Raw genomic sequence first — 25,660 nt, 5'->3', positions numbered from 1 at the left:
CCCAGGGGACTGTCCCACACTGTCCTGTGCACAACTCAGTGTCTGCAGGAGCTTGTGAACCTCAGGACCCCCACCCTGCGTGTGGACACTGCAGACCCCAAGGCTACTGAGGACTGAGGAGAGACAGCACCCGGGAGCTCCTCAGTGCTCCAACATGCTGGGCAGGTGCCCTGGTCACTCTGCACAGACTGCCTGCTCCTCCAAGTGCTTCTTCCTTCCTCTCTGTGTCCCTGCCATGAGATGGGAGCTCAGGGAACATAGTCCCCACCACAGTGGTGAGAGGACATGCATGGTTCGTGGAGGTAAACCTTCAGAGTGAATGGCGTGCAATGTGAGGGCAGCATGGTCAGAGGAAAGCCCCTCTTCAGGAAGCAGGTTCCCTTGAAAACCCCACTGAGAGCAGCTTTCCCGAGCCCAGGGTCTCCGTGTCCTGGACTGAGCCTGAGGTCCTCTGAGTCAGCAGTGCTGGAGAGCAGAGCTCAGCTCCCCCGTCTCCCTGTGGCCCTGAGGCTGTGGCCTCGCACCTGCATCCCGGCTGTGAGCATGTAGACTGGGGATGAAGGCTGTCACCGTGTGTCTGGACTTTAGGTGGGTTTTCCGGGGGTGGTGAGTGCTGCCATCAGTGGTGCTATCTCTCCTGGAGCCAGAAAAGACCAGTGTGAGTCCCCATCTCTGACTGACCACCTGTCCATGTGACCCTGGTCCACTCCTTCCTGAGATGTCAACACTGCCGCTTTGGGGCAGGTCAGCTCTCCCTCAGCCCAGGGATCTCAGCTGTGTATCGGCAGAAGTGGAAACTGCTGTCTATGAAAAGCCCTATCCTCCATCCCATTTCATGAGGAGAGTCCTAAATGGACCATATTGCTTCTGTCTTTTTAATAATATTGGTTGTTGTTGCTGTTCAGTCGCTCAGTCATGTCTGACTCTTTGTGACCCCATGGACTGCAGTTCCCTGTCGTTCACCATCTCCCAGAGCTTGTTCAAACTGATGCCATCCAACCATCTGATTCTGTCATCTCCTTCTCCCCCTGCCTTCTATCTGTCCCAGCATCAGTGTCTTTTCCCATGAATTGGCTCTTCCCGTCAAGTGGTCACAGTATTGGAACTTCAGCTTCAGCATCAGTCCTTCCAATGAATATTCAGACTGATCTCCTTTAGGATGGACTGGTTTGATCTCCTTGCAGTCTCAGGGACTCTCAAGAGTCCCACAGTTAAAAAGCATCAGTTCTTCAGCTCCCAGCCTTCTTTATGGTCCAACTCTCACATCCTTACATGACTAACGGACAAACCAAGGCTTTGACTATATGGACTGTTACTGACAAAGTCATGTCTCTGCTTTTTAATACACTGTCTAGGATTGTTAGAGCTTTTCTCCCAGCAGTAAGTGTCTTTTAGTCTCATGGCTTCAGTCATCATCCACAGTCATTCTGGACCCCAAGAAAATAAAGACTTTCACTGATTCCGTTGTTTCCCTATATATGTCATGAAGTCATGGGTCCTCATGCCATGATCTTAGTAATTTGAATGTTGAACTTTAAGCCAGCCTTTTCACTCTCCTCTTTCACCTTTATCAAGAGGTTCTTTAGTTCCTCTTCGGCTTCTGCCATAAGAGTGGTGTCATCTGTATATCTGAGGTTATTGATATTTCTACTGGAAGACTTGATTTCACCGTGTGATTCCTACAGCTCGGCATTTGTGTTATGTACACTTCATGTAAGTTAAATAAACACGGTGACAATAGAGAGTCTTGATTCATTCCTTTCCTATTCTTGATCCAGTCTCTTCTTCCATGATCTGTTCTAGCTATTGCTTCTTGACCTGCATAAATATTTTTCAGGAGGCAGGTAATGTGGTCTGGTATTGCCATCTCTTTAATAATTTTCCATGCTTTGTTGTGATCCACACAGTCAAAGGCTTTAGCATAGTCATGAAGCATTAGTAGATTTTTTTTTAATTGTTTGCTCTTTTATGATCCAAATGTTGTTGGCAATCTGATCTCTGGTTCCATTACCTTTTCTAATCCAGCTTGTACATCTGGAAGTTCTCAGTTCATGTGTTGTTGAAGCCTCGCTTGGAGGATTTTGAGCACGGCCTTGCTAGCATGTGATGTGAGTGCAGTTGTCCAGTGGTTTGACCATTCTTTGGTGTTGCCCTTCTTCGGGGTTGGAATGAAAGCTGACCTTTTCCAGTCCTGTGGCCACTGCTGAGTTGTCCAAATTTGCTGGCATATGGAGTGCAGCACTTTCACAGCATCATCTTTTAAGATTTGAAATAGCTCAATTGGAATTCCATCACTCCCTTTAGCTTTGTTCGTAGTGATGCTTCCTAAGGCCCACTTGACTTCACATTCCAGGATATCTGGCTCTAGCTGAATGATCACACCATGATGATTCTCTGGGTCATGAAGATCATTTTTGTATACCTCTTCTGTGTATTCTTGCCACCTCTTCTTAATATCTTCTGCTTCTGTTAGGTCCCTACCATTTCTGACCTTTATTGTGCCCATCTTTGCATGAAGTGTTCCCTTGGTATCTCTAATTTCCTTGAAGAGATCTCTAGTCTTTCCCATTCTGTTGTTTTTCTCTATTCCTTTCATTGTTCACTTAAGCAGTCTTTCTTATCTCTCCTTCCTCTTCTTTGAAACTCTATTATCAGATGGGTATATCATTCCTTTTCTCCTTGGCCTTTCACTTGTCTTCTTTTCTCAGCTATTTGTAAGGCCTCCTCAGACATCTTCTATCTTTTCAATCATATGAGTGAGTAAATTAAATCAGAAAGAACCTGCGCTGCCTGTGTGTAGGTAATAAGACCTTCAACCAAAGCAGGAAGAGCAAGAATCACAGGACATATCTAGACTCTCTGGTCTGGACCTGAGAAGTGAGCTGATGCTGTGGGGCAGGGGAGGGAAGGTGTGGCATCCGACACCTGGAGCAGGTGAGACTGTTGCTACTCACCAAGGGGCATCAGGGCCTGCATTTGCAGAGATGCCCCGCATCTGACCTGGACACCATGAGCTGGTGGAGTTAGGAGACACATATAATTTCATGTTCCCACAGAGGGAAATATAACAGGTCCCAGGTTCATGGACCTCTTCTGTGCACAGATGTGTTGTGTACGAACTAGGATCTGTGAGTTCAGTGTGTGAGTTCAGTCTGTCAGTTCAATGTGTGAAGATGTGGCTCACACCACAGTATTTTTAATTTGAAATGTCATTTCATTTAATTACAAGGAATTCTGTGGAAAATATTTATAATTAAAATTAAGTATGTCAAAATGTTGCACACTTTTGCACAAGAGCTCATAGAAGAAATGATAAGACATTGATAAATGTGCTCAGTCATGTCTGACTCTTTGAAACCCCTGGGCTGCATCACGCCAAGCTCCTCCATGCACCAGTATCTCCAGTGATGCTATCTAACCACAACATCCTCTATCTTCCCCTCCTCCTTTTGCCTGAAATCTTTCCCAGCATTAGAGTCTTTTTCAATGGCTCAGCTCTTTGCATCAGGTGGCCAATGTATGGGAGCTTCGGCATCAGCATCAGTCCTTCCAAAAATATTTAGGGTTGATTTTCTTTTGAATTGAGTGGTCTGTTCTCCTTGCAGTCCAAGGGAAACTGAAGACTCTTCTCCAGCAGCACATTTCATTTACATCAATTTTTCAGCTCTGTACCTCAATAGAGCCCTTTAAAATGAAGATTCTCCTAGATATGGTGGACTCTCTTCATTGTAGGAACACACAGCAGACCCAAGACCTTCAAAACAAGCCATGACCTTACACAGTGGACACCTAGCACCCAAGTTTCTGGGCTAAACCTTCCTCTAAACCCATCATTAATTTAATGTTATCATTGCTTGCTTACAGGTCAGCAGTCCTCTTGTTTTCTAAGGACTTGGGTTATGCCACCTTTAGTGATCATTTACCTCTTACATCCTTTCTTATAGTGGCTAAGAAGAAGAAAATGTCAGACTCTGTGTTTTGATGACTACTGACCCCTTAAGGCTTAATCCTGCTTTTCTCCTCTGCCCACACACTGGAGATTCAATAAGAAACTTGTTTTCTCTCTTTTGATGCAGGTGTCAGACTGAACTCATAGGAGCCTCTCCTGTGAGCAGGACCCTCATTGCGTTAACACCTCTGAACCCCAGTAGAAGTAGATGTCCTGGTCAGGGCTCCACTCCAGACTCAGGCTTCATTTCTGATTGCTGAGAGGATTTTCCTCCTCTCAAATGACACCTGGATAATGGACGTGATGAAGGGTTTATTAGTAAATCCCCTTGGTGTATCTGTGTGTGTGTCTGTGTGTGCACGTGCACATACTGCAAGTTTGAACCAAGGTTTGGTGTGGATCCTTGCCTTTTCATAGTGCCCCCTGAGCTTGATGCTGTGAGCAAGTGTGCAGACAACACCACCAGCAGCAGGGTCTGTCTCTCTGCCTGATGTCCACCATGTGCATCGTGCTGCTACCTCCTGGCAGGCTTGCTCACTGCCCTGTGCTGAGCTGCCCTGTTGAGCCCCGTAGAGTCCCTTGCATGTATGTAGCTGACTTACCTCCATAGATTTGGAAATTACTTGGCACTTGGCGACAGAAGAAAGTGACAGTGACTCTGCTTTTCTGCAGGAGAAAATGACTTTCTCTTATTCCAACAAATCTTTATAGGTCAAAGAACTAAGAGATAAAAAAGAATATTGAGGCCAGAGATGTTCCCCAAGGGGAAGTATTGACTGTAGAGGAAATCACAGATCCTGACAGGAAACCGGCCCTTAACCTCCATCTGCACCTGCTCCTGGGGAGGAAACAAGTGTGAGTCCCGAGCACCACCCCTGCATCCCCCAGCCTGTCTCCTGCAGGCTGGCTTGGTTCTGGGCTCACACTGACCTCCCCTCACGATGTCTCTTGCACAGTAATACACGGCTGGGTCCTCTCTGGTTACAGACATCAGCTGCAGGGAGAGCTGGTTCTTGGATGTGTCTCTGCAGATGGAGGTGTGGCTCTTGAGGGGTGGGTTGCAGTAAGTGTTGCCACCAGAAATGACGGCTCACATCCACTCTACCCCTTCCCTGGGGGCTGGTGGATCCAACTCCCCAGTGACCACTGGTATGGAGGAACCAGAGACGCACAGGTGAGGGATAGTGTGGGGGACGGCTTCACCAGTCCTGGGCCGGAACCTGCAGCTGCACCTGGGACAGGACACCTGGGGATAAGGGGAGTCAGTCGCTGTCAGTAACCTGCAGCCACAGCCGTCAGGCACAGGAGAAGCCTTAACTTTTAGACCACAGCTCTGCCTTCCCTAGACCTCAGTCCTGTGTGAGGGGAGTTCTGTGAGCTCCCACAGCCCAGGGGTAGATTGTACTCTAGGGAATGGAGGAAAATTGCACATGGGGGAAACTTGTTCTTATAAGTTGGGTAAGGCAGCTTTAGGCTCCACTCATCCACCTGGGACATTTGAGTTCTCTCACCCTGGCCTTTGGATCTGGAACACTTTGCCTGTGTGGGATGTTAGGAACAGGTCATGGCATTGTACCAGTTTTCTGATCACTAGAATAAAACTACACAGGATGTGTGAAAGTGAAGCTGCTCAGTCGTGTCCGACTCTTTGTGATCCCGTGGACTGTAGCCTACCATGCTCCCCCCTCCATGGGATTTTCCAGGCAAGAGTACTGGAGTGGGTTGCCATTTCCTACTCCAACACAGGATGAGTAGGTTTCTACACAGGATGAGTAGGTTTCTATAATTTTAATTTCTTGGATCTTCCAAGTAGCTGTTTTCATCTATTAGAGTTCTCTCCAAACAATTTCTGAAATTCAGATAGAACGAAAAAAATGTTTTCTTCATCAATTATGATGATCACATAGGTTTTATTTCTTAATCTCTTAATATGGTGTGTCATGTTGATTAATTTGCACATATTGAAGAATCCTGCATCCCTGGATAATCCATCTCCATCACGGTGTTGTTTTCTGTTAATGTGTTGCTGGATTCTGTTTACTAGTATATTGTTGAGAGATTTTTGCATCCTTGCGTGTCAGTAATTTTGGCCATAATTTTCTCTTTTGTGACGTCCTTGTCTTCCTGTAGTATCAGGGTGATGATGGCCTTGTAGAAAGAGCTTGGGAGTGTTTCTCTCTGAATTATAAAAGAAAAAACCGTTTGAGGATAGGTGTTAGCTCTTCTCTAAATGTCTGATAGATTCTTACCCTGAAGCCATCTGGTTGTGGACTTTTGGTTGTTGGAACATTGTTAATCACATCTTCAATTCCATTACTTGTAATTGGTCTGTTCCTATTTTCTATTTCTTCCTCGTTGATTCTTTTTTTTTAAATTTTTTCCATTTTTTTTTATTAGTTGGAGGCTAATTACTTTACTATGTTGTAGTGGTTTTTGCCATACATTGACATGAATCAGCCATGGATTTACATGTATTCCCCATCCCAATCCCCCCTCCCACCTTCCTCCCCACCCCATCCCTCTGGGTCTTCCCAGTGTACCAGCCCCGAGCACTTGTCTCATGCATCCAGGCTGGCTGGTGATCTGTTTCACCCTTGATAACATACATGTTTCGATGCTGTTCTCTCCAAACATCCCACCCTCACCTTCTCCCACAGGGTCCAAAAGTCTGTTCTGTACATCTGTGTCTCTTTTTCTGTTTTGCATATAGTGTTATCATTACCATCTTTCTAAATTCCATATATATGTGTTAGTATACTATATACATGCACCCCAATGTTCATCGCAGCACTGTTTATAATAGCCAGGACATGGAGGCAACCTAGATGTCCATCAGCAGACGAATGGATAAGGAAACTGTGGTACATATGCACCATGGATTATTACTCAGCCATTAAAAAGAATTCATTTGAATCAGTTCTAATGAGATGGATGAAACTGGAGCCCATTATACAGAGTGAAGTAAGCCAGAAAGATAAAGACCTCATTGATTCTTTGAAGGTCATATCTTTCTAAGAATTTGTCCATGATTCCCAGGTTATTCACTTTTAGTTCAGCACGCAGGGATGTGCGGCTAAGGAACAGGAGGGAAATCTCTCCGTGCGCTGTGTGAACTGAGCAGGGACACTTCCAGGGATGGCTTGCTAAATTCAGCACCTGTGAAAACCCCAAAAGACAACAAGGGCTCTTGCAGCTTGGATGGTTCTAGTTTTAGCACCATGGACTCTGTGGATCTGTACACGAGGGGGCTGGGTCAGAAGAGTGTCCATGTTGCCTCCATAGCTCCCATAGCAGGTCCAGGTGCAGTCCAGGTGGCTGAGCTCCGAGGATCTGTGCTGGTGATCTGGTGAAAACCATGCATAAGAGCCACCAGGGCCAACTGCTTGCATGTTGGTTTTGTTCACTCACTAAGTTGTGTCTGATTCTTTTTTGACACCATGGACTGTTGCACATCAGGCTCCTCTGTCAATGGGATTTCCCAGGCAAGAATACTGCAGTAGGTTTCTGTTTCCTTCTTTTGGGCCCAGGAGTTGAACCCGGGTCTCCTTCTGGGCAGGCAGATTCTCCACCACTGAGCCACCGACAAGCCATAATTGCCAGCGTACTCAGAGATACCTTGGAATTGAGAGCAGTGCCCACAGCAGCTCAATGGTCCTTTCTTAACTCACTTCAGTTCATAGCAATCAATATGCCACGGAGGCCCGTTTGGGAGCGACTTTCCCTGGGCCCTGACACTCAGTGCCTGTTTTATTACTATTTTTTTCTACACCAGCTCAACTAGAATGTGATGTAGGAATTGGTTTACCTGCGTCTTACAGACGTGAAGCTAACCTGCAGCCTGGACTTGCGGTGATGTGCTGGAGGGCACACATCAGGGCACAGTGAGCCCTCCTGTCTGTGCCTGGGCTTCTCTCACTGGACCTGGCTGCCCCTACAGGGGATGCTGGACAGAGCTGGACGTGCCTACTCAGGCTCTGGTCTGTTCCTGGAAGGAGAACAGGCCTGATTTTCCTCCATTCTAGAGCTCCCTTAAGATGTTGTGGTAAAGAAAGGATTACAGATTTGTTTTCAGCACTTGTCTGAAAGTGCATGCTAGTCTCTGTCTGACTATAACCTTTCCCACCAGCTATCTATGTGTCTAGTGGTAATTGCTTTGATGGTAAATATTTTACATAAAGGAAACTGCACAGTAGAACAGGATGTAGGTATTGTCTAAGCCTGTAGGGATTTATTGGACCTGGAAGCAAGGAGCACATGTAGAGCACACACACCCACATCCCCTGTAACTTGCATTATTCCCAGTGACCCACAGAGGATCCCGTGGTGCTGCCTGGGCATTTATGCAAGAGACCAGGCAGCAATGCAAGAGCCTCCATCCTGGCAGGGACAGCTGGTCTACCAGTACAGCAGGGCTGATATTTCACAATGAGGAAGGAAAATCTGTTCCCTTTTCTGTAGCCTGGAGGACAGTTCAAAAGCATCAATTTTTTGGTGCTCAGCTTTCTTCACAGTCCAACTCTCACATCCATACATGACCACTGGAAAAACCATAGCCTTGACCAGACAGACCTTTGTTGGCAAAGTAATGTCTCTGCTTTTTAATTTGCTCTTTAGGTTGGTCATAACTTTCCTTCCAAGGAGTAAGCGCTTCTAATTTCATGGCTGCAGTCACCATCTGCAGTGATTTTGGCGCCCCAAAAAATAATGTCTGACACTTTCCACTGTCTCCCCATCTATTTCCCATGAGGTGATGGGACCAGATGCGATGATCTTAGTTTTCTGAATGTTAAGCTTTAAGCCAACTTTTTCACTCTCCTCTTTCACTTTCATCAAGAGGCTTTTTAGTTCCTCTTCACTTTCTCCCATAAGGGTGGTGTCATCTGCATACAACTTACACATGATCAAAATCTCATCAAATGTTATTGTTTAGTCACTGAGTGGTGTCTGACTCTTTGAGACCCCATGGATGGAAGCACCCCATGTTTTGCTGTCCTTCACCATCTCCCCGAGGTTTCTCAAAATCATGTCACTGAGTCGGTGAAGCCAGCCAACCATCTCATACTCTCTCGTCCCCCTGTCCTCCTGACTTCAATGGTTCCCAGCATCAGGGTCTTTTCCAATGAGTTGACTCTTCCCTTCCGGTGGCCAAAATACTGGAGTTTCAGCTTCAGCATCAGTACTCCCAATGAATATTAGGATTGATTTCCTTTCGGAGTGACTGATTTGATCTTCTTGCAGTCCAAGGGACCCTCAAGACTCTTATCCAACACCGCAGTTCAAAACCATTAATTCTTCAGTGCTTAGCTTTCTTTATGGTCCAACTCTCACACCCGAACATGACCTATGGAAGGACCATAGCTTTGCATAAAGGGACCTCTGTTGGCAAAGTATTGTACCTGCTATTTAATATGCTGTCTAGGTTGGTCATAGGTTTCCTTCCAAACTTTTCTTCTTTTAATTTCATGGCTGCAGTCACCATCTGCAGAAACTGTGGAGCTCAAGCATATAAAGCCTGTCAAGGCCTCCACTGTTTCCCCATCTATTATCTATGAAGTGATTATGATCATAGTTCACAGATGCCATGACCTCAGTTTCTTGAATGTTGACTTTTCAACGAGCTTTTTCACTCTCTGCTTTCACTTTTATCAACAGGCACTTTAGGTTCCTCTTCACTTTCGTTAATAAGGGTGGTGTCACCTGCATATCAGAGGTTATCAATATTTCTCCTGGCAACCTTGATTCAAGTTTGTGCTTCATCCAGCCCAGCATTTCGCATGATGTCCTGTAAATGTAAGTTAAATAAGCAGAATGTCAATACAGAGTTTTGACGTACTCCTTTCCCAATTTTGAATCAGTCCATTGTTCCACGTCCAGTTCTAACTATGGCTTCTTGACCTCCATACAGATTTCTCAGGAGGCAGGTAAGGTGGCCTGGTATTCCTGTTTATTTGAGAATTTTCCATAGTTTGTTGTGACCCACAGGCAAAGGCTTTAGTGCAGTCAATGAAGCAGAAGTAGATGTTTTTCTCATCAATTTATCAGATAGTAACAGTAATAAGACAAGTTTAAATCCTGGAGAGACGGAAATGCCCAGAGAGTAAAAGAGAAGAATATTAACTTAACTAGGGCAGAGGCCACTGAATAGAATAAAACCACCAGCAAATTAACCTGAAATGCATTCCCTGAGGTCGAGTGAGGAAAAGGTGTGGTGGTGGTCACTGTCTCCTAAGTACTGACCTCACCAGTGCCAGTGTGGTCCTGCTAAAGTGTAACCAGTTGGTGTTGTTCTCCATGCACACAGGTGTGTCTTTCTACCTGGGAGCCCGGGATTCCTGCCCGGGAACTTAGGTCCTCCCTGTATCGTGCTAGGAGGACTTTGGCTCTGGATTCTGACCTGGGACTGTCTCATAGCACCTCAAATGGCAGTGTGACCTTTGTCCAGTCACCCCGTCCAACTGTGCCGTATACTTACCATTTATGAAATGGGGAAATGGGTCCCATGTGGAAATGTGTAAAATTTTCAGGTGTTTTCTGATGCGAAGGAAGCAATCACAACATTAGGCAGTTTAAAGTGGCAGTCACCCTTTATTTTGTTCACACTCTGCTTTGGGAGGGTCCACCCTGTCTGACGCAGGGCTCCTGTGAGGGTCTCAAGTTCATCTCCAGGGTCCCCTCTTACAATACACTCACATGTAAGGAAGGTTGATCTGACTGTAGCCTGGGGCTCAGTCAGAGTACAGTGCTGGGCCTCATGTCCTCTTTGTGTGGACATTTCTTGAGCCCTGACTTCCTTTGCAAGATGACTGTGTCAGCAGAGTGAAGTTTTTGGTGCCCTGAGCTTCAGAATGAATTTTTAGATATCAACCCACACACATGATTCATAAATCATTTCTAACTTTTTGTATTTATTAAAAACTCTGTCCTGACAACAACAGTGGTAACAATAACACTGACACAGGAATCAAAGCATAGACTTAGAGAATAAACTCACAAACATCAGAGTTGATAAATAGACCTGTATCATGAATAGAGAGTGTGAAGAGTACATCATGAGAAATGCTGGGCTGGATGAAGCCCAAACTGGAATCAAGATTGCCAAAAGAAATATCAATAACCTCAGATATTCATATGACTCCACCCTCAAGGCAGAAAGTGAAGAAGAACTAAAGAGCCTCTTGATGAAATGAAAGAGGAGAGTGAAAGAGTTGGCTTAAAACTCAACATTCAGAAAACTAAGATCATGGCATCTGGTCCCATCACTTCACGGCAAATAGATGGGGAGACAGTGGAAACAGTGACTGACCTTACTTTTCTGGGCTCCAATCTCAGTGCAGGTTGTGACTGCAGCCATGAAATTAAAAGATGCTTGCTTCTTAGAAGAAAAGTTATGACTAACCTACACAGCATATTAAAAATCAGAGACATTACTTTTCCAACAAAGATCTGTCTAGTCAAAACTATGGTTTTTCCAGTAATCAGGTATGGATATCAGTGTTGGACTATAAAGAAAGCTGAGCACCGAAGAATTGATGCTTTTGAACTGTGGTGTTGAAGAAGACTCTTGAGAATGCCTTGGACTGCAAGGAGATCAAACCAGTCAATCCTAAAGGAAATCAGTCCCAAAGGTTCATTGGAGGGACTGACGAGAAGCTGAAACTCCAATAGTTTGGCCACCTGATGCAAGAATGGACTCATTGGAAAAGACCCTGATGCTGGAAAGATTGAAGGAGGGAGAAGAAGGGCACAACAGAGGATGAGACGGATGGAACCCTTCACCAAATTGATGGACATGATTTTGAGCAAGCTCCAGGAGTTGGTGATGGACAGGGAAGCCTGGCGTGCTGCAATCCATGGGGTCGCAGAGAGTCGGAAAGGACTGAGTGACTGAACTGAAAGTTTCAGTTCTTTATTGAGAGACCTGTTTATTTCTGGATATTCCAGAACGCTGATCTGGATGAAATACAATGTTCTAAGAGATCTATTTTGTTGCAACATGTGGAAATTTTCTTCTTTTCTCTACTTCTCAAACTTTCTTCTTGGAAACAGCATCCATGTGTTAAGATTTTAGCCTTAAAGGAGCAAGAGGTCACTAAAGAAAAATCGCAGTGTGCCAAACTCATATGTGACATTTAGTGTATCTGATATCACAAAAGGGGCTGTGCTTATATCAGATAGGCTTCATGGTGTCCAAACTTTCCTAAATCCCAAAAGTAAATGCCTGATGTGAGGCTCTTCATGGGCGAGTTGACTACTGTTGAGATTGGATTTTATAATTCTTTATTATCTAGATGTGATTCTCTCAACAATTACAATCCCAACCCAATTTCATGGGGGAAACCAGATGAGAGAGCTTTCACGTCTTTAAAGGAGAGTTTTAGAGGCCACCTTCCTCTGGTCCTCTCCATGTTTCCTGTCATGTGAAAAATGAAGGGGTTCCCTTGCAGTTCTCACTAAAATGAAGGGACCACCACAGACACATTGGGCGGTAACAGATGCTGTGGTGTGTGGATAGTCCCCGAGCCTTACAGTCATTATGGCCACTGAGCTTCTGGTTACGACCCTTTACCACATTCAACAATTCTCAGTCATCTACCTCACCCCAAGAGGTCTTTTTATTTGCTGCTTCTTGCACGACTCCTCATCTACCCTCCACCCCCATCACCAGTGACGTCCATCGTGATTGTTTCGCACTCATGGACACCTCCTGACACCTGATCCTCTGGAGCTATCTACTCGCAGCGACTCTCAGGAGACAGACCTAAGCCTCATATGTTGCCACCTGGTACCATCACCTACTGGACCAATGTCCCAGAAGAACTCTTCAGCCTCACTGGAAAGGACCCTACCAAGCACTGCTAACCAGCCCTCTAGAGGATAGGAACTAGGATTCCCATGACACACAGTAAGAACAGCTGAGTCCTGAAAGGACTTGCACCTCAAAGCTGACCTGAATTTAATGATATTTCAGAGTTTAAGGTAATATGTTATGAGAACTTTCTACAATATCTGGACCAGACCTATTGGGCATTTTTCTGCCAAACCCTGGATGATAATGTAAAATGTCACGTGCTTCCCAATGACTATGATCTTGACAACACAGGGGTTTTAGTTAAAAAATGCCTGAGAGCTCTCCCTATCAGTCCTCTTCTTACCTAAATGTGACAGCAACAGACTTACAGTCTGCACACTTTCCCTCTGAATGACACTGCACCCAGAAAAGTTCCTCCTGTCACTGAGAGACAAAAGTTTAAAAAACCCAAGTATTGCTCATTTTCTGAGAAGGATCTTGACAAAAGTACATGTGTTTTAAGTTGTTTAAGTCGTGTCTGGCTCTGTGCAACCCTATGGGCTGTAGTCCACCAGGCTCCTCTGTCCATAGGATTCTCCAGGCAAGAATCCTGGAGTGGATTACCATGGCCTTCTCCAGGGGACCTTCCCAACCCAGGGATCGAACACTTCTCTCCTAACTGTCTGGCACTGGCAGGAGACTTTATTACTAGCAGGTTTTTTTTTTTTTTCTACCAGGAATGTCACCTTGGAAGCCCTTGACCAAAAGTGGAAAGTGTAAAAGAATTAGAATAAGAATGAGGAGGAGGAGAGGAAAGAGAAAGTACAACTAAATAAAACCCAGTGGACAGGAGGAGGAGTTTTCATGCCCTTGGACAATCCCTGAATCCAACACGAACAAAGTTACCTCTTCTTTTCTGCCAAAAACTCAGGTAAAGAAAAACCACAGAGTTTTAGTTACAAGAGCCCTCCCACCTCACTTTTTACTTTGATACAAAAGACAGTCTCTCCACTTCTACTGGGGAATTGCACATGACTCTTTATAATTGCAGACTCCAATTTGTAATTCTCGGTTGGTCCTAAATAAATTCGTTTTTGCTACTGAAATGCCTGGCAATCTGTTTTATGTCCAAAAGCTTACTTTCCATGATACTTTTCATTTTTTATTGGTTCCATACTATACTAAGCCAGTAACCTGGATGGACTTGTGGACATTCCTGCAACATCCTTGCTTAGACGAGAGAAAGTGGCCACAACCAGCCTGTGAGAGACTAGAGGAAATGAAGATTATTTCACTCCTGCTGAGAGGGGATATGGATATAGGTGAAGGTCATCATCCACTTTGGGGTCACATTTGGGGTCCAGATGTAAATTAGCAAGTAGGTGTATTTGCAAAAACAGAATCCATGAATAATGAGGATAACTCCCTATGGGACATCGGATTACAGTCTGTAACACTACAACTTGCAGACTTCGAAGTGTTTGTGAAGGTAGACTGAAAGCAGGAGGGTATGTCTTCTCACTGAACATGTACAAAAACAGCAAAAGGAACATTTAAAGGTTTCTTGGGACTTCTTGGGCCATTCACTAGATTTGATGACTTTGGACTCATGGAAAATGATGGTGAGCCTCAGAGTTGTATTCAGCGTCTATGGCAAGACAAAAACAAAACAGAGAAAACACACAATTCTGACTATTGGATTACATGGGAGTGTTGGTACATATTCCACACAGACATATATACACAAACACACAACTATACTTAAACGAAAAATAAAATCTATGTATGGTTTTATGAAAGCAGTATAAGCCACAATAACGGAACAGTGAGGACACAAAAGAGGTTTCCAGGGAATCTCTGGGCGGGACGAGAAAACCAGATTCAAACAGGAGTTCCCTCCAGGCGCCCCCGGGGCACCTGCTCCTGCGCTCAGGTCTGAACGTGGTGGGTCCTGAGCGCCCCCTGGTGGTCCTGGGCGCCCATGCAGGGAGGTTTCTGTCTGGGCTCTCTCTGACTTCCCCTCACTGTGTATCTTGCGCAGTAATACACGGCCGTGTCCTCAGGTGTCACGCTGCTCAGTGAGAGAGAGACTTGGCTCTTGGAGGTGTCCCTGGTGATGCTGAGCCGGGATTTCAGGGCTGGGTTATAGTATGTACTTCCACCACTATATATGATACCAACCCACTCCAGTGCCTTCCCTGGAGCCTGGCGAACCCAGTGTACAGCATAGCTGGTTAGTGAGAATCCAGAGACAGCGCAGGTGAGGGAGAGGGTCTGTGAGGGCTTCACCAGGCTGGGTCCCGACTCCTGCAGCTGCACCTGGGACAGGACCCCTGTGGACAGAGAGAAGCACGGTGACTCACGGGCTCAGATGCAGCTTCCCCACGTGCCCATGTCTGATCCAGAGACACTCACCGCTGGGAGCTGACAGCACGAAGAGGAAGGTCCACAGTGGGCTCATCTTCGAGCAGATGAGAGTCACCGCTCCTGAAATCTCTTCAAGCCTGAGGAGGAGCCTGAATTTAAGTGACCTGGTGCTTTGTTTCCAGCCTGTGACCTGAGTGGATCTTTGCATGTGGGAGGGGCCTCTGCATAAAAACAGAAAACAATGAAAGGAGGTCCTGTCTTTGAGGCTCCGCCTGTGAGGAGATGCTGACTGTGCCCTCAGATTACTAAGTCCCTGCCTGAAGACCCCCTCCCCATGCCCCCGGGCCTCGTGTTCAAGAATGAAAGGATGTGGACAGGCTGGTCAGGAAAAAAGATGTGGTCAAATATCAAGCACAGATTTTGGGAAGAGAGTAGTCCCATGGAGGTTCATCTCTTCATTTGTCAAATAAACACCTCAGATTCAAAGTCTGCATACTTGTCAGAAACTCTTATTCATTGTTCTTTTCTACATTAGCTTATATTCATGAACCGGATATTAAAACAGGAGGGAGAGATTATGTGATAATTGTATTCAATTAAAAAAAAAAAAACTCGGTACAATTTAAATTTATCATAACTCCAAAGGATTTTTTATTTCCCTTAACAGACAAGGTCATTTCTTCATCTGAAGCAGTTTGAAATCAAGAGTTTCCCTGGAGGTGGGGTGTTCATAAGTACTAACCATCCAGTTAACATTTGGGACAAAATAGTCATTTCTGCTGAGAAGCTCGTCTTCCCAGCATGGCTGACTTGCCCAGTGGTCTGTCCTGCATGATCGTGTGCACAACTGAATGTCTGGAGGAGCTTGTGAACCTCAGGACCTGCTTCTTGAGGGTGGACATTGAGAACTTTAAGGCTACCAATTACTAAGGTCAGACAGCGCCTGGGAGCTCCTCAGTGATCCAACATGCTGGGCAGGTGCCCTGGTCATTCTGCACAGACTCCGTCCTCCACCAAGTGCTTATTTCTTCCTCTCTGTGTCCCTGCCATGAGATGGGAGCTCAGGGAACATAGTCCCCACCACAGTGGTGAGAGGACATGCATGGTTCTTGGAGGTAAACCTTCACAGTGAATGGCGTGGAAAGTGTGAAGGCGGCATGGTCAGAGGAAAGCCCCTCCTCAGGAAGCAGGTTCCCTTGAAAACCCCACTGAGAGCAGCTTTCCCGAGCCCAGGGTCGGTAGCTTTCCTGAGCCTGAGGTCCTCTGAGTCAGCAGTGCTGGAGAGCAGAGCTCAGCTCCCCCGTCTCCCTGTGGCCCTGAGGCTGTGGCCTCGCACCTGCATCCCGGCTGTGAGCATGTAGACTGGGGATGATGGCTGTCACCGTGTGTCTGGACTTTAGGTGGGTTTTCCGGGGGTGTTGAGTGCTGCCATCAGTGGTGTTATTGCTCCCAGAGCCAGAAAAGACCAGTGGGGATCCCCATCTCTGACTGACACCCTGTCCACGTGACCCTGGCCCTCTCCTGCGCTGAGACGTCACCCCTTTGCGTCTGGGTGACAGCGTCATTTCTTCTGGGAAGAGCGTCTCCCTTAGCTCTTCCTCGGCACAGGGATCTCACCTGAACACTGACTGAGGTAGAACTTACTGTCTATGAAAAGCCCTTTCTGCTCTGGCTTTGGCGATAGCAGTTCTGCACCAGCATGTCTTCTGTATCGGAATCTGTTTCCCGACACCTGAATGTGCTCTGGGGAGAGGTCCCTCCTCACTCTGCCTCAGAGTGTGTGGCGTCACTTGTCCCAGAGGGCATGCACCGTGATGAGGACTCCTGTCCTGGATCAGGACCTGATCCAGGTGACCCTGGAATTGTGGGCCTCTGGCTTCCAGGTCACTGAGCTTCTGAGGGATGAGAATGTGTCCTCATCCCTCGGCTCAACACCTTCGTCCATCATCAAAGCCAGTGGGGTCTTGTGTGCATCAACTAGCAGGCTTTCCTCTCCTCCACTTTCTCTGATCTTGTGATTCCATTGGACCACCTGTAAAATCCAAATATGCTTCTCACCTCACGGGACTGGAAGACTGCAGACCACATCCCCAAATCCACTGCCAGTTGGTCTATTACAGAGTTTAGTTTTTGGCATTAGAATGGGAATCCCCAGAGAATCCCCAACAACTCCTCAGCCGTGAGCAATCAAATGCTGGTACCCATTCTGACTTGTTGAGTTCAGGGCTTTCTGGATAATGTTGTCTAGTAGCTTTGTGTGGAGTCTTTAGTGTTTTCCATCTATACCGTTATGTATTCTGCATATAAAGACAATTTCAATTTCACCTCTAAAATCTATGGTAGCACAACAGTTCTAAGAGCAAAGTTGATAACAATACAGGTCTTCCTGAAGAAACTAGAAGTAAACAACCTAACTTACTCCCTAAAGGAATTAGAGAAAAGAAGATCAAACAAAGCCCAGAGACAGTAGAAGGAAGGAAAGAACAAAAACCAGAGAAGAAATCAGTAATATTGAGATGAATATAGACATATACACACAACAAACAATGAAAAGGATAAGTGAAATCAAAAACTCGTTTGTTGGGATTTTTTGCAAAGACAAACAGTATCATAAATCTTTACCAAGGTTCACCAAGGAGAAGAAAGAAAGTACTGGAATAAAATGAGACATAGAAGAGGAGACACAGTATCAGACAACTAATACCACAGAGACCCAAAAAAGTCACGTGGGATTGTTACAAACAGTTGTGTGCCAGCAAATTGGACAACCTAGAAGAAATGGACAAATTTATAAACTGCAAAACCTTCAAAACTGAGTCAAGATGGAACAGACAACTTGAAAGACTGATCATTTGTGTCTAAGTTGAATTGTATAATCATCATTTCAAAAAGTTCCAGGAACAGTACAGGAACAGACAATTTCCCTTGGGAATTCTACAAAACATACCTTTGAGGAATTTAAATGCAAAAATTCTCAACAAAGTATTAGTAAATTAAATTCAACAATGTATAGAAAGGATCCTACATCATCATATATTGTCTTTTACTTGAGGGTCATGGTTCAACATCTGTCAGGAAGCATTTAACGAGAGGTTTTCTGTGTGCTGTTTTGGATCTCTCGAGTCCTCTGTTCCTTATTAATTACTGAATATTCAGGAATTAAGAGTGGGGCAAGCCTTTCCTGGGGCTGAGGAATCCAGGCATTTCCTTCCGTAGTTTTTCAATATGGTGATAAGTACCCTCTTCCTTCTTATGAACCTTAAGGTAAAAGTGATTGTTTACAACTCTCTCTCTTTAATATGGATTGCCTTGTGTTTTGTAAGTCTGGAATTTTAATCTTTATCTTTGCTGAGAATAACTACCTTGTAAGACAATATATATCCCCAAACCATGTTGATTAAAACACCTTTGCTCCATCAGAGTTGGGGTCCCCGTGTCTGTTTGTCTGCCTTTCTTTCTTTATTTCTCTCTCTATTTCTGGCTGATTCCCTGGAACTCAAAAGCCGGCTGCATAACCCAGGGAATATTAGCCTTTTTCTTTTGTTCATTCTCTCATCGTTGACTCCAGACCACCAGGTTCTGGTCTAATACAGGACCAACAAACATCCAAAATGACCTATATGATAAACCACATACATATTGATAATTATCTTAAATGTAAACTGATTAATGCTCCAACCAAAAGATACGGACGTTGCTGATGCAACAAAAATAAGACCCATACACGCTGTCTAAAAGAGACCCCCCTCAGACCTACGAACAGAAACAGATGGAAACTGAGAGGATGGACAGGATATTCCACGTAAATGGAAAGGAAACTGTGGTAGCAAATCTCATACCAGATAAAATAGACTCTAGAGTACTGTTACAGGAGCCAAGGAAGGACACAATAATCTAAGAATCAGTCCAAGAAAAAGACACAGCGCTTGCGAATACACATGTGCCCAACATAGGTTTTAGAGCCTCAAAATCCACTAGCAGGAGACAGGCTGGTGAAAGTGCTCGGCTTCAAACATGGACCACCTTCCACGAAAGGGAAAGGAAAGTAAGGGGGCGGATCAACAGGCCCAGAGGCCGGAACAGGAGCCAAAGATTATTCCCAGACCTTGAAGCTTAGTAGAGTTTGCCTCAATGGACTTAAACAGTTTCTGGGCCCAGTGGGGCTTCCCAGGTGGCTCAGCGGTGAAGAATCTTTCTGCAATGCAGGATACACAGGAGACTCAGCTTTGATCCTGGGTTGGGAAGATCTCCTGAAGGAGGCCATGGCAACCACTCCAGTGTTCTTGCCTGGAGAACCCCATGAGCAGAGAGGCCTGGTGGGCTAGAGTCAATAGGGTCACAAAGAGTCCGACATGACTGAGGTGACCACGCACACACACGCACTGAGGCCAGGGATCCTTTCTGACTTTCATTTATCCTTTTTACAGAAGGAAAATGTTTGTAGCTGAGATATGCCTGTCTTAGAGTTGTATTTTAGGATGCAGATTGTCACCCATAGTGGAGATAGAGGATTAGATCTGGGACTTGTGGTTGATGGTATTTAGACCAAATTTGCTCTTTATTCTTTAAGGGTTGACATTTTAGAGGCCTGCTGGGATTTGCTAAGTGTAATGAGCCTGTAGGTTGGACACCAGGATTTGCAGGGCTGAAGGTGGACTGTGTGTGTTTGAATCATTTATGGAGTCTATGAATGTCATATCACATGACATAAGGGACTTTGGAAAACATGAGTAATTTAGAAGTCTAGGAATTTGGAATATTCCTAGATTAGCATATGGTTACCGTTGAAACAACAACCATGTTCGTCAGAGGGAGGCCAAGAGCATCAGACCCTGGGAGGAGTGACCACTGATGGAAGGTGCTTTGCTGGGCTATGCAGATGAAAGGAGTGCCTGAGAGCCAGGGATGCAGGCAGTGAAGTTCTAGACTGGACACGGCAAAGAAGCTGACTGTCCCTGACTTTATCCTTTCAGAGTGCATACAGGAGCTCAGGTGGGTGGTCTGTAAACAAGCCTTTATTTCCCGCATCCTAGAGACTTGATGCCCCAGGTCAGGGCACCAGTGAGGCTGCCTTCTGGTGAGGGCCCCCTTCCTGGTTCACACCAGGCACCTTCCTTCTGGGTCCCCACCAGGCAGAGGGGGGCAAGCATGTTCTCTGGGGATTCTTAGAGCAAATTGAACCCCATTTATGGAGACTTCACTCTCATGACCTAAGCACCAGACAAAGACCCCCAATTCTAACATCATTATCCTAGGTGCACAGGAATTCTAAACATGAATTCTGCGGGCACAGAAGCATTCAGACCACAGCACTCCATGAGAGACTGAGGTGTGTGTGGTCCTGCCACACCTGGATTCCAATCCAGTGAAACTGATTTCATACTCTGACCTGTGGAGTGAAAGGGAATGCGTGTGTGTTGATTGGAGCCCTGCATGTGCAGGAACTGGAACCATGGTCAGCAGAGTAACATGGACTAGAACGTGAGTCACGTTACCCAGTGTCTCCCCCATGGCTCCATCTTACGTGGGGACCACAAGCACTGCAGGTCATCATCCCCAGGAGGAGGTTCCTCAGGACCTCAGCCCTGCAAGAGGGGCCAGACGGAACAGTGTGCTGCCACAGACTGAGCCGGACCTGCACGCCTGTCGACCCGGACTTGGTAGCCCTGCTAATGGCTGTCCCACCAGGCGCCATATGTGGGCTCCTGGGCAGAGACTGGGAGATCGAAATTCATCCCTGGGTTTCACCCAAGCACAATGCCACTTTTAAAAATAAGGAGCGAGTCAGAGAACTGGCCAGGAGACTCTATAGAAAAAGAATCCTAAACTTGACACTAACCAAAATTCTCAGATAATGCCTCACCTAACATTCCCAAGAACAATGAAGCTCTCAATACCCCTGCTGAAAAATAATAAAAAAACCCATAAGCCTTTGGAGGGAAATCTTTATCTTACATCTTGTTTTCATATATTTGTTATCTTGAGAACTTTCTTCAAAACACATGTCCCACAAGAACATTACCTCTTCTCTCAGATTATAGACTCTTGGTGACAAGAAGTCAGGAGAACCATTTCTCTCCTCTCCTCTCCCAGCACAGCTGCCCTGCTCCTCAGGGCTTCTGACACCGTCAGGCTTGAGTTTTCACAGTTCGTGTCTTGCACAGTAATAAACAGCCGTGTCCTCAGACCTCAGACTGCTCAGCTCCATGTAGGCGATGTTTGTGAAGGTGTCTGCAGCCAGTGTGACTCTGCCCTGGAACTTCTGTGCATACTTGTCCACCATCTTTGCTGTCAATCCGTCCATCCACTCAAGCCCTTGTTGAGGGGCCAGTCACCCCCAGTGCATGTCGTAGTCGCTGAAGGTGTATCCAGAAGCCGTGCGGGACACCTTCACTGATGCCCCAGGCTTCCTCAGCTCAGCCCCGACCGCACCAGCCGCACCTGGGAGTGCACACCCGTGGACCGGAGACAGACGTGGATGGGATTCCCTGGACTGTCCCTACTTCCCTCCTCAACCCAGGCACTGGGGACCCTCTAACCTATCACCACTGCCTGCAGGAAGGGGATTCCCCAGCTCCAGTCCGTGCTGAGGGCTGCGCCCCCAGGGCATCTGTAGAGGAGGGGGTGTGGTTGTAGGTGGTGTTCTCAGAGCACAGACCTCTGCATATTTATCCCAGTCCAGCTCATCTCATTTGCATGTTCGTGAAGTAGGGTATTTATTTCAGAAGACGACTCATCTAGAAAGACCATGGATGACACAAAAGCGGTACGAGTCTGGGAGGCGGAGGTCGGTGTCCTCGTCCTTGTTGGAGGATGTGATCTCCTGCCACGTCCCTGACGTCTGTGCTCACAGAGCTCGTGCACGAGCACCAGCCCCACAGGACACGGTCCTCACCATGAATCAGCCTGTGAAAGACACAGAGACCCCAGCATTGTATTCTGAGCTTTGGTGTTTAAGTGTATTAGTCCTGGGATGACCGTGTTCCCAAAATGTTCTCATGAATGCACGAAAGCAGGCTGTTCTTCTCAAAATAAAGAAGCACTAAGGAACCTCCTCTGAACTGTGATTTCCGTTGCCCTGAGTTAAGTAAAGTCTCCAAATAGATCAGGATGCTTAAGGGCACCATCGTAGGACTGGCCAGCTTCTATTAAATTCATTTAAAAAAGAATGACCCTGAACCTGAGAGGAAACTGCCTCCGCTCCCTCTGCACCTGCTCCTGAGCTGGAGCCCTGAGCTGGGTGGGTCGTGGGCGCCCCCTCCAGGCAGGTCCTAGTCCTACAGTGGAAGGTCCGGCCTGGACTAAAAGACCCTGACCTCTCAGAGCTGCTCGCTGGGAATTAGCAGCTTTTCTCTGACTTCAACGTTTCTAGTACTCCATGTGATTCTGATATCATGTCTAGAAAGAGCAAACTGTCCTTTCTAAACCCACATGTGCTGCTCGGAGACGGCAAGCAAGAATTTTATGAAACAACCAGCGAGCTGCTTCCCTGAAGCTGCCACACACACTTGAGAGTCTGCTACACCGATGGTGAGGCCAGAGACTGAGGGCGCTTCAGAGGAGCTTTCTCTCTCTTTCAGGGTCTTCTGGTTCAACCTCCCATCGCGGAGTAGCCACACAGTATCATGGGGATCCAAAGCCCACTGAATGTGCACTGTTAACAGACACACACACACAGTGACTGATAGTTGCAAAAATAGCCCCAAGTTTATCTTCTTCCCCATCTGGCACATAAGTAGCATTGCCTCTATGAACGCAAGGCCTGAATGTGTGACTTGGGTTGATTAAAAAAAAAAAAAAAAAGGCAACATAATTAAAGCAGAGATGAGAAAGCATGCAGGTTGGGTTTGCATGTTCTCCCAGCAGGAACCCTCCAGATGCCACAGTGAGAAGGTCTAAGTTTTTTTGTTTTGTTTTGTTTGTTTGTTTGTTTTTAATGAAGGATAATTGCTTTACAGAACTTTGTTGTTTTTTGTCAAAACCTTGACATGAATCAGGCATAGATATACGTATAACCATTCCCTTTTGAAACTCCCTCCCATCTCCCACCGCATCCCACCCTTCAGGATTGATACAGAGCCCCTGTTGGAGTTTCCTGAGCCATAGAGCAAATTCCTGTTGGCTGTCTATTTTACATACGGTGATGTAAGCTTCCATGTTAATTGTTCCATACATCACCCTCTCCTCCCCCTCCCCATGTCCATAAATCTATTCTCTACATCTGTTTCTCCACTGCTGCCCTGTAAATAAATTCTTCAGTACCACTTTTCTAGATTTAAGTTTTTAATGAAGATGGTTACATTCAGGGCTGATGCTCACATAATTCAAGCACCAAACTGACTCTGGATTTGCAGGAAGGGTCACATTAGCCATGTAGTCCCAGGACCTCTCCAGTCTCAGAGGACACAGCCAAGAGATCCCAAGGCAGGATCACAGAGGTCATTGGATGGGTACTTTCTTCAGCAACAGAAGCAGCTGATGATGCAGAAACAGGGGATTTGGAAAAGCAAGTTTGGTGGGTCAGAGCCATTGTGGACCAAGGTCTGTGATGTCTTGTACTCCTCCCCTTCTTGAGTGGACAAGTGGTCCCAGGGTTGATATACTCCCAGAGTTGGATTGGTCACCTTGAATAGTTTGTCTGATAGAGTGAGATGGATGTATCTTAAGAAAATGCTATTGATCTGAGAATTAAAGTTCATTTCAAAATACATGTTACAACACAATATTATCAAATGTTAAAAATTCTACTGCTGCTGCTGCTCCTAAGTCACTTCAGTTGTGTCTGACTCTGTGGAACCCCATAGATGGCAGCCCACCAGGCTCCTCCATCCCTGGTATTCTCCAGGCAAGAACACTGGAGTGAGGTGCCATTTCCTTCTCTAATGCATGAAAGTGAAATCGGTCAGTCATGTTGGACTCTTTGCAACCCCATGGACTTAGGCCTACCAGGCTCCTCTGTCCACGGGATTTTCCAGGTGAGAGTACTAGAGTGGGTTGCCATTGCCTTCTCCAAAATTCTCCTGAATACTTATCAAATATTTTATTTGCTTTATGATTTATAAATCAGAGTGTGTTCGTCTAGGAGACAGAGAGAATCGCAAGGAGATGTCCAGAATGAAACCAAATGATGAGGTGGTCATATATGCAAATGAGGAGGTGGTCAAGGAAGTTACTACCAAAGGTGCATTGCTCAGGCAACGTCCCTTCCTGTCAGGGACAGCAGGGGTGTATCAGACTTATTACAGACGAGTGCTGTCCACTCCTGGTAGAGGTTGAAACTGTAACTAAGTTAGGTGTCAAGTCCTGGTAGAGAAACTCCATTTTGTGCCTGTAATGTCTGGAAATACTAATCAGATAATGTTCATGTGACTGGATTTTAAAAAGTCTAAAATCAATTCACTTAAATATGAGAAAAGTCAGATAAAAGTTAGACAAGATTTAATTAATCAAGACTATTAAGAATGTCATCTTTAAATGTGAATGATTAAAGCATTTCCTTGAAAGCTATGGATAAGATAAACAGAGCTCCATATGAAGCTCTGTGTGAAGAAAGCAAATAAAACCTTTATTCTGATATGACATGAAGATTTCTAGTTTCTGGTGGATCATGTTAAGAAGCTCAGAACTCATCTGATCCATCCATGAAAGAAGTGAAAAGCTGAGAAAATGGAAAGTCAATGACCACCCAAAACCACCAAAGGTCTGTTATAGGGTCTGCTTATGGTCTAAAACAAACACCACTACCTGAGTAACAATGGGAACAATGGGAATTTAATTCTTCCAGTTCTAAAGTCTGGCAAGTCCTAGGTTGACAGAAGGGATGCAGCTGAGGACTACAGGTTCAGGGTCTTTCTTCTCAGGTGACGTTGGCCAACTGGGCCCCCACTGTGACATCATTTTGCCTTGCAGGCTCTCACACCCTGACTTGTGAGGACAGGAACAGTCCCCTAAGTCTCCCAAAGGCCCTCAGGGTCAGTTTTCTATCATGGTGGAAATTAGGTCCTGGCTTCGGCTCATATTCTCTAGGTAAAGAGATCCTTGATTTTGTCAAGTTGGACAAAGTGAAAGTGAAAGTGAAGTCGCTCAGTCGTGTCTGACTCTTTGCGACCCCATGGACTGTAGCCTACCAGGCTTCTCCGTCCATGGGATTTTCCAGGCAAGAATACTGGAGTGGGTTGCCACTGATGCTCAACTGCTTGTCCAATTTGGACAAACCTGTTATGATTTCTCCCAAGCAAACCATCTTCTTCAGTGGAACGTGGATAGGCTGAGACTTTTTCAGATTCTGCTTCCGTTTTCATTTTCCACTATGTCTTTAAGTCATTTCTCTCTGTCCCATGTTTTATTATGAGGAACCAGGAGAGGTGGGAGGAGATCACGATGGTGGTGTAGAGGGTGTGAGCTCACCTCATCCCACACATACAACAAAAAGTACATGTACATGTGGAACAATTCTCAGAGCACGGACAGAAAGATGATAGAAGAGATCATACAACAAAAACTGCAGGACAGACCATGGTATAACCAGGTAGGATGAAGGAAAAAAGGAGATGGAG

At 45.7% G+C, this 25,660-nt stretch overlaps 1 protein-coding gene and 1 gene segment (V, D, J or C); both read right to left on the bottom strand.

The window, feature by feature from the left end:
• Positions 1-25,660, bottom strand: part of ADAMTSL3 (ADAMTS like 3) — a 392,562-nt gene that overhangs the window by 338,760 nt on the left and 28,142 nt on the right. The gene's annotated exons all lie outside the window — the stretch shown is intronic.
• Positions 12,512-15,220, bottom strand: LOC122455009. The segment is given in 3 exon segments: positions 12,512-12,542; positions 14,763-15,070; positions 15,153-15,220. Coding segments are annotated over 3 exon segments (366 nt in total).

Source organism: Cervus canadensis, chromosome 17, assembly GCF_019320065.1.
Source record: "Cervus canadensis isolate Bull #8, Minnesota chromosome 17, ASM1932006v1, whole genome shotgun sequence".
Taxonomy (NCBI): Eukaryota; Metazoa; Chordata; class Mammalia; order Artiodactyla; family Cervidae; genus Cervus; species Cervus canadensis.
Note: the sequence above shows the minus strand (reverse complement) of the source record. Positions and strands in the feature narration are given on the sequence as shown.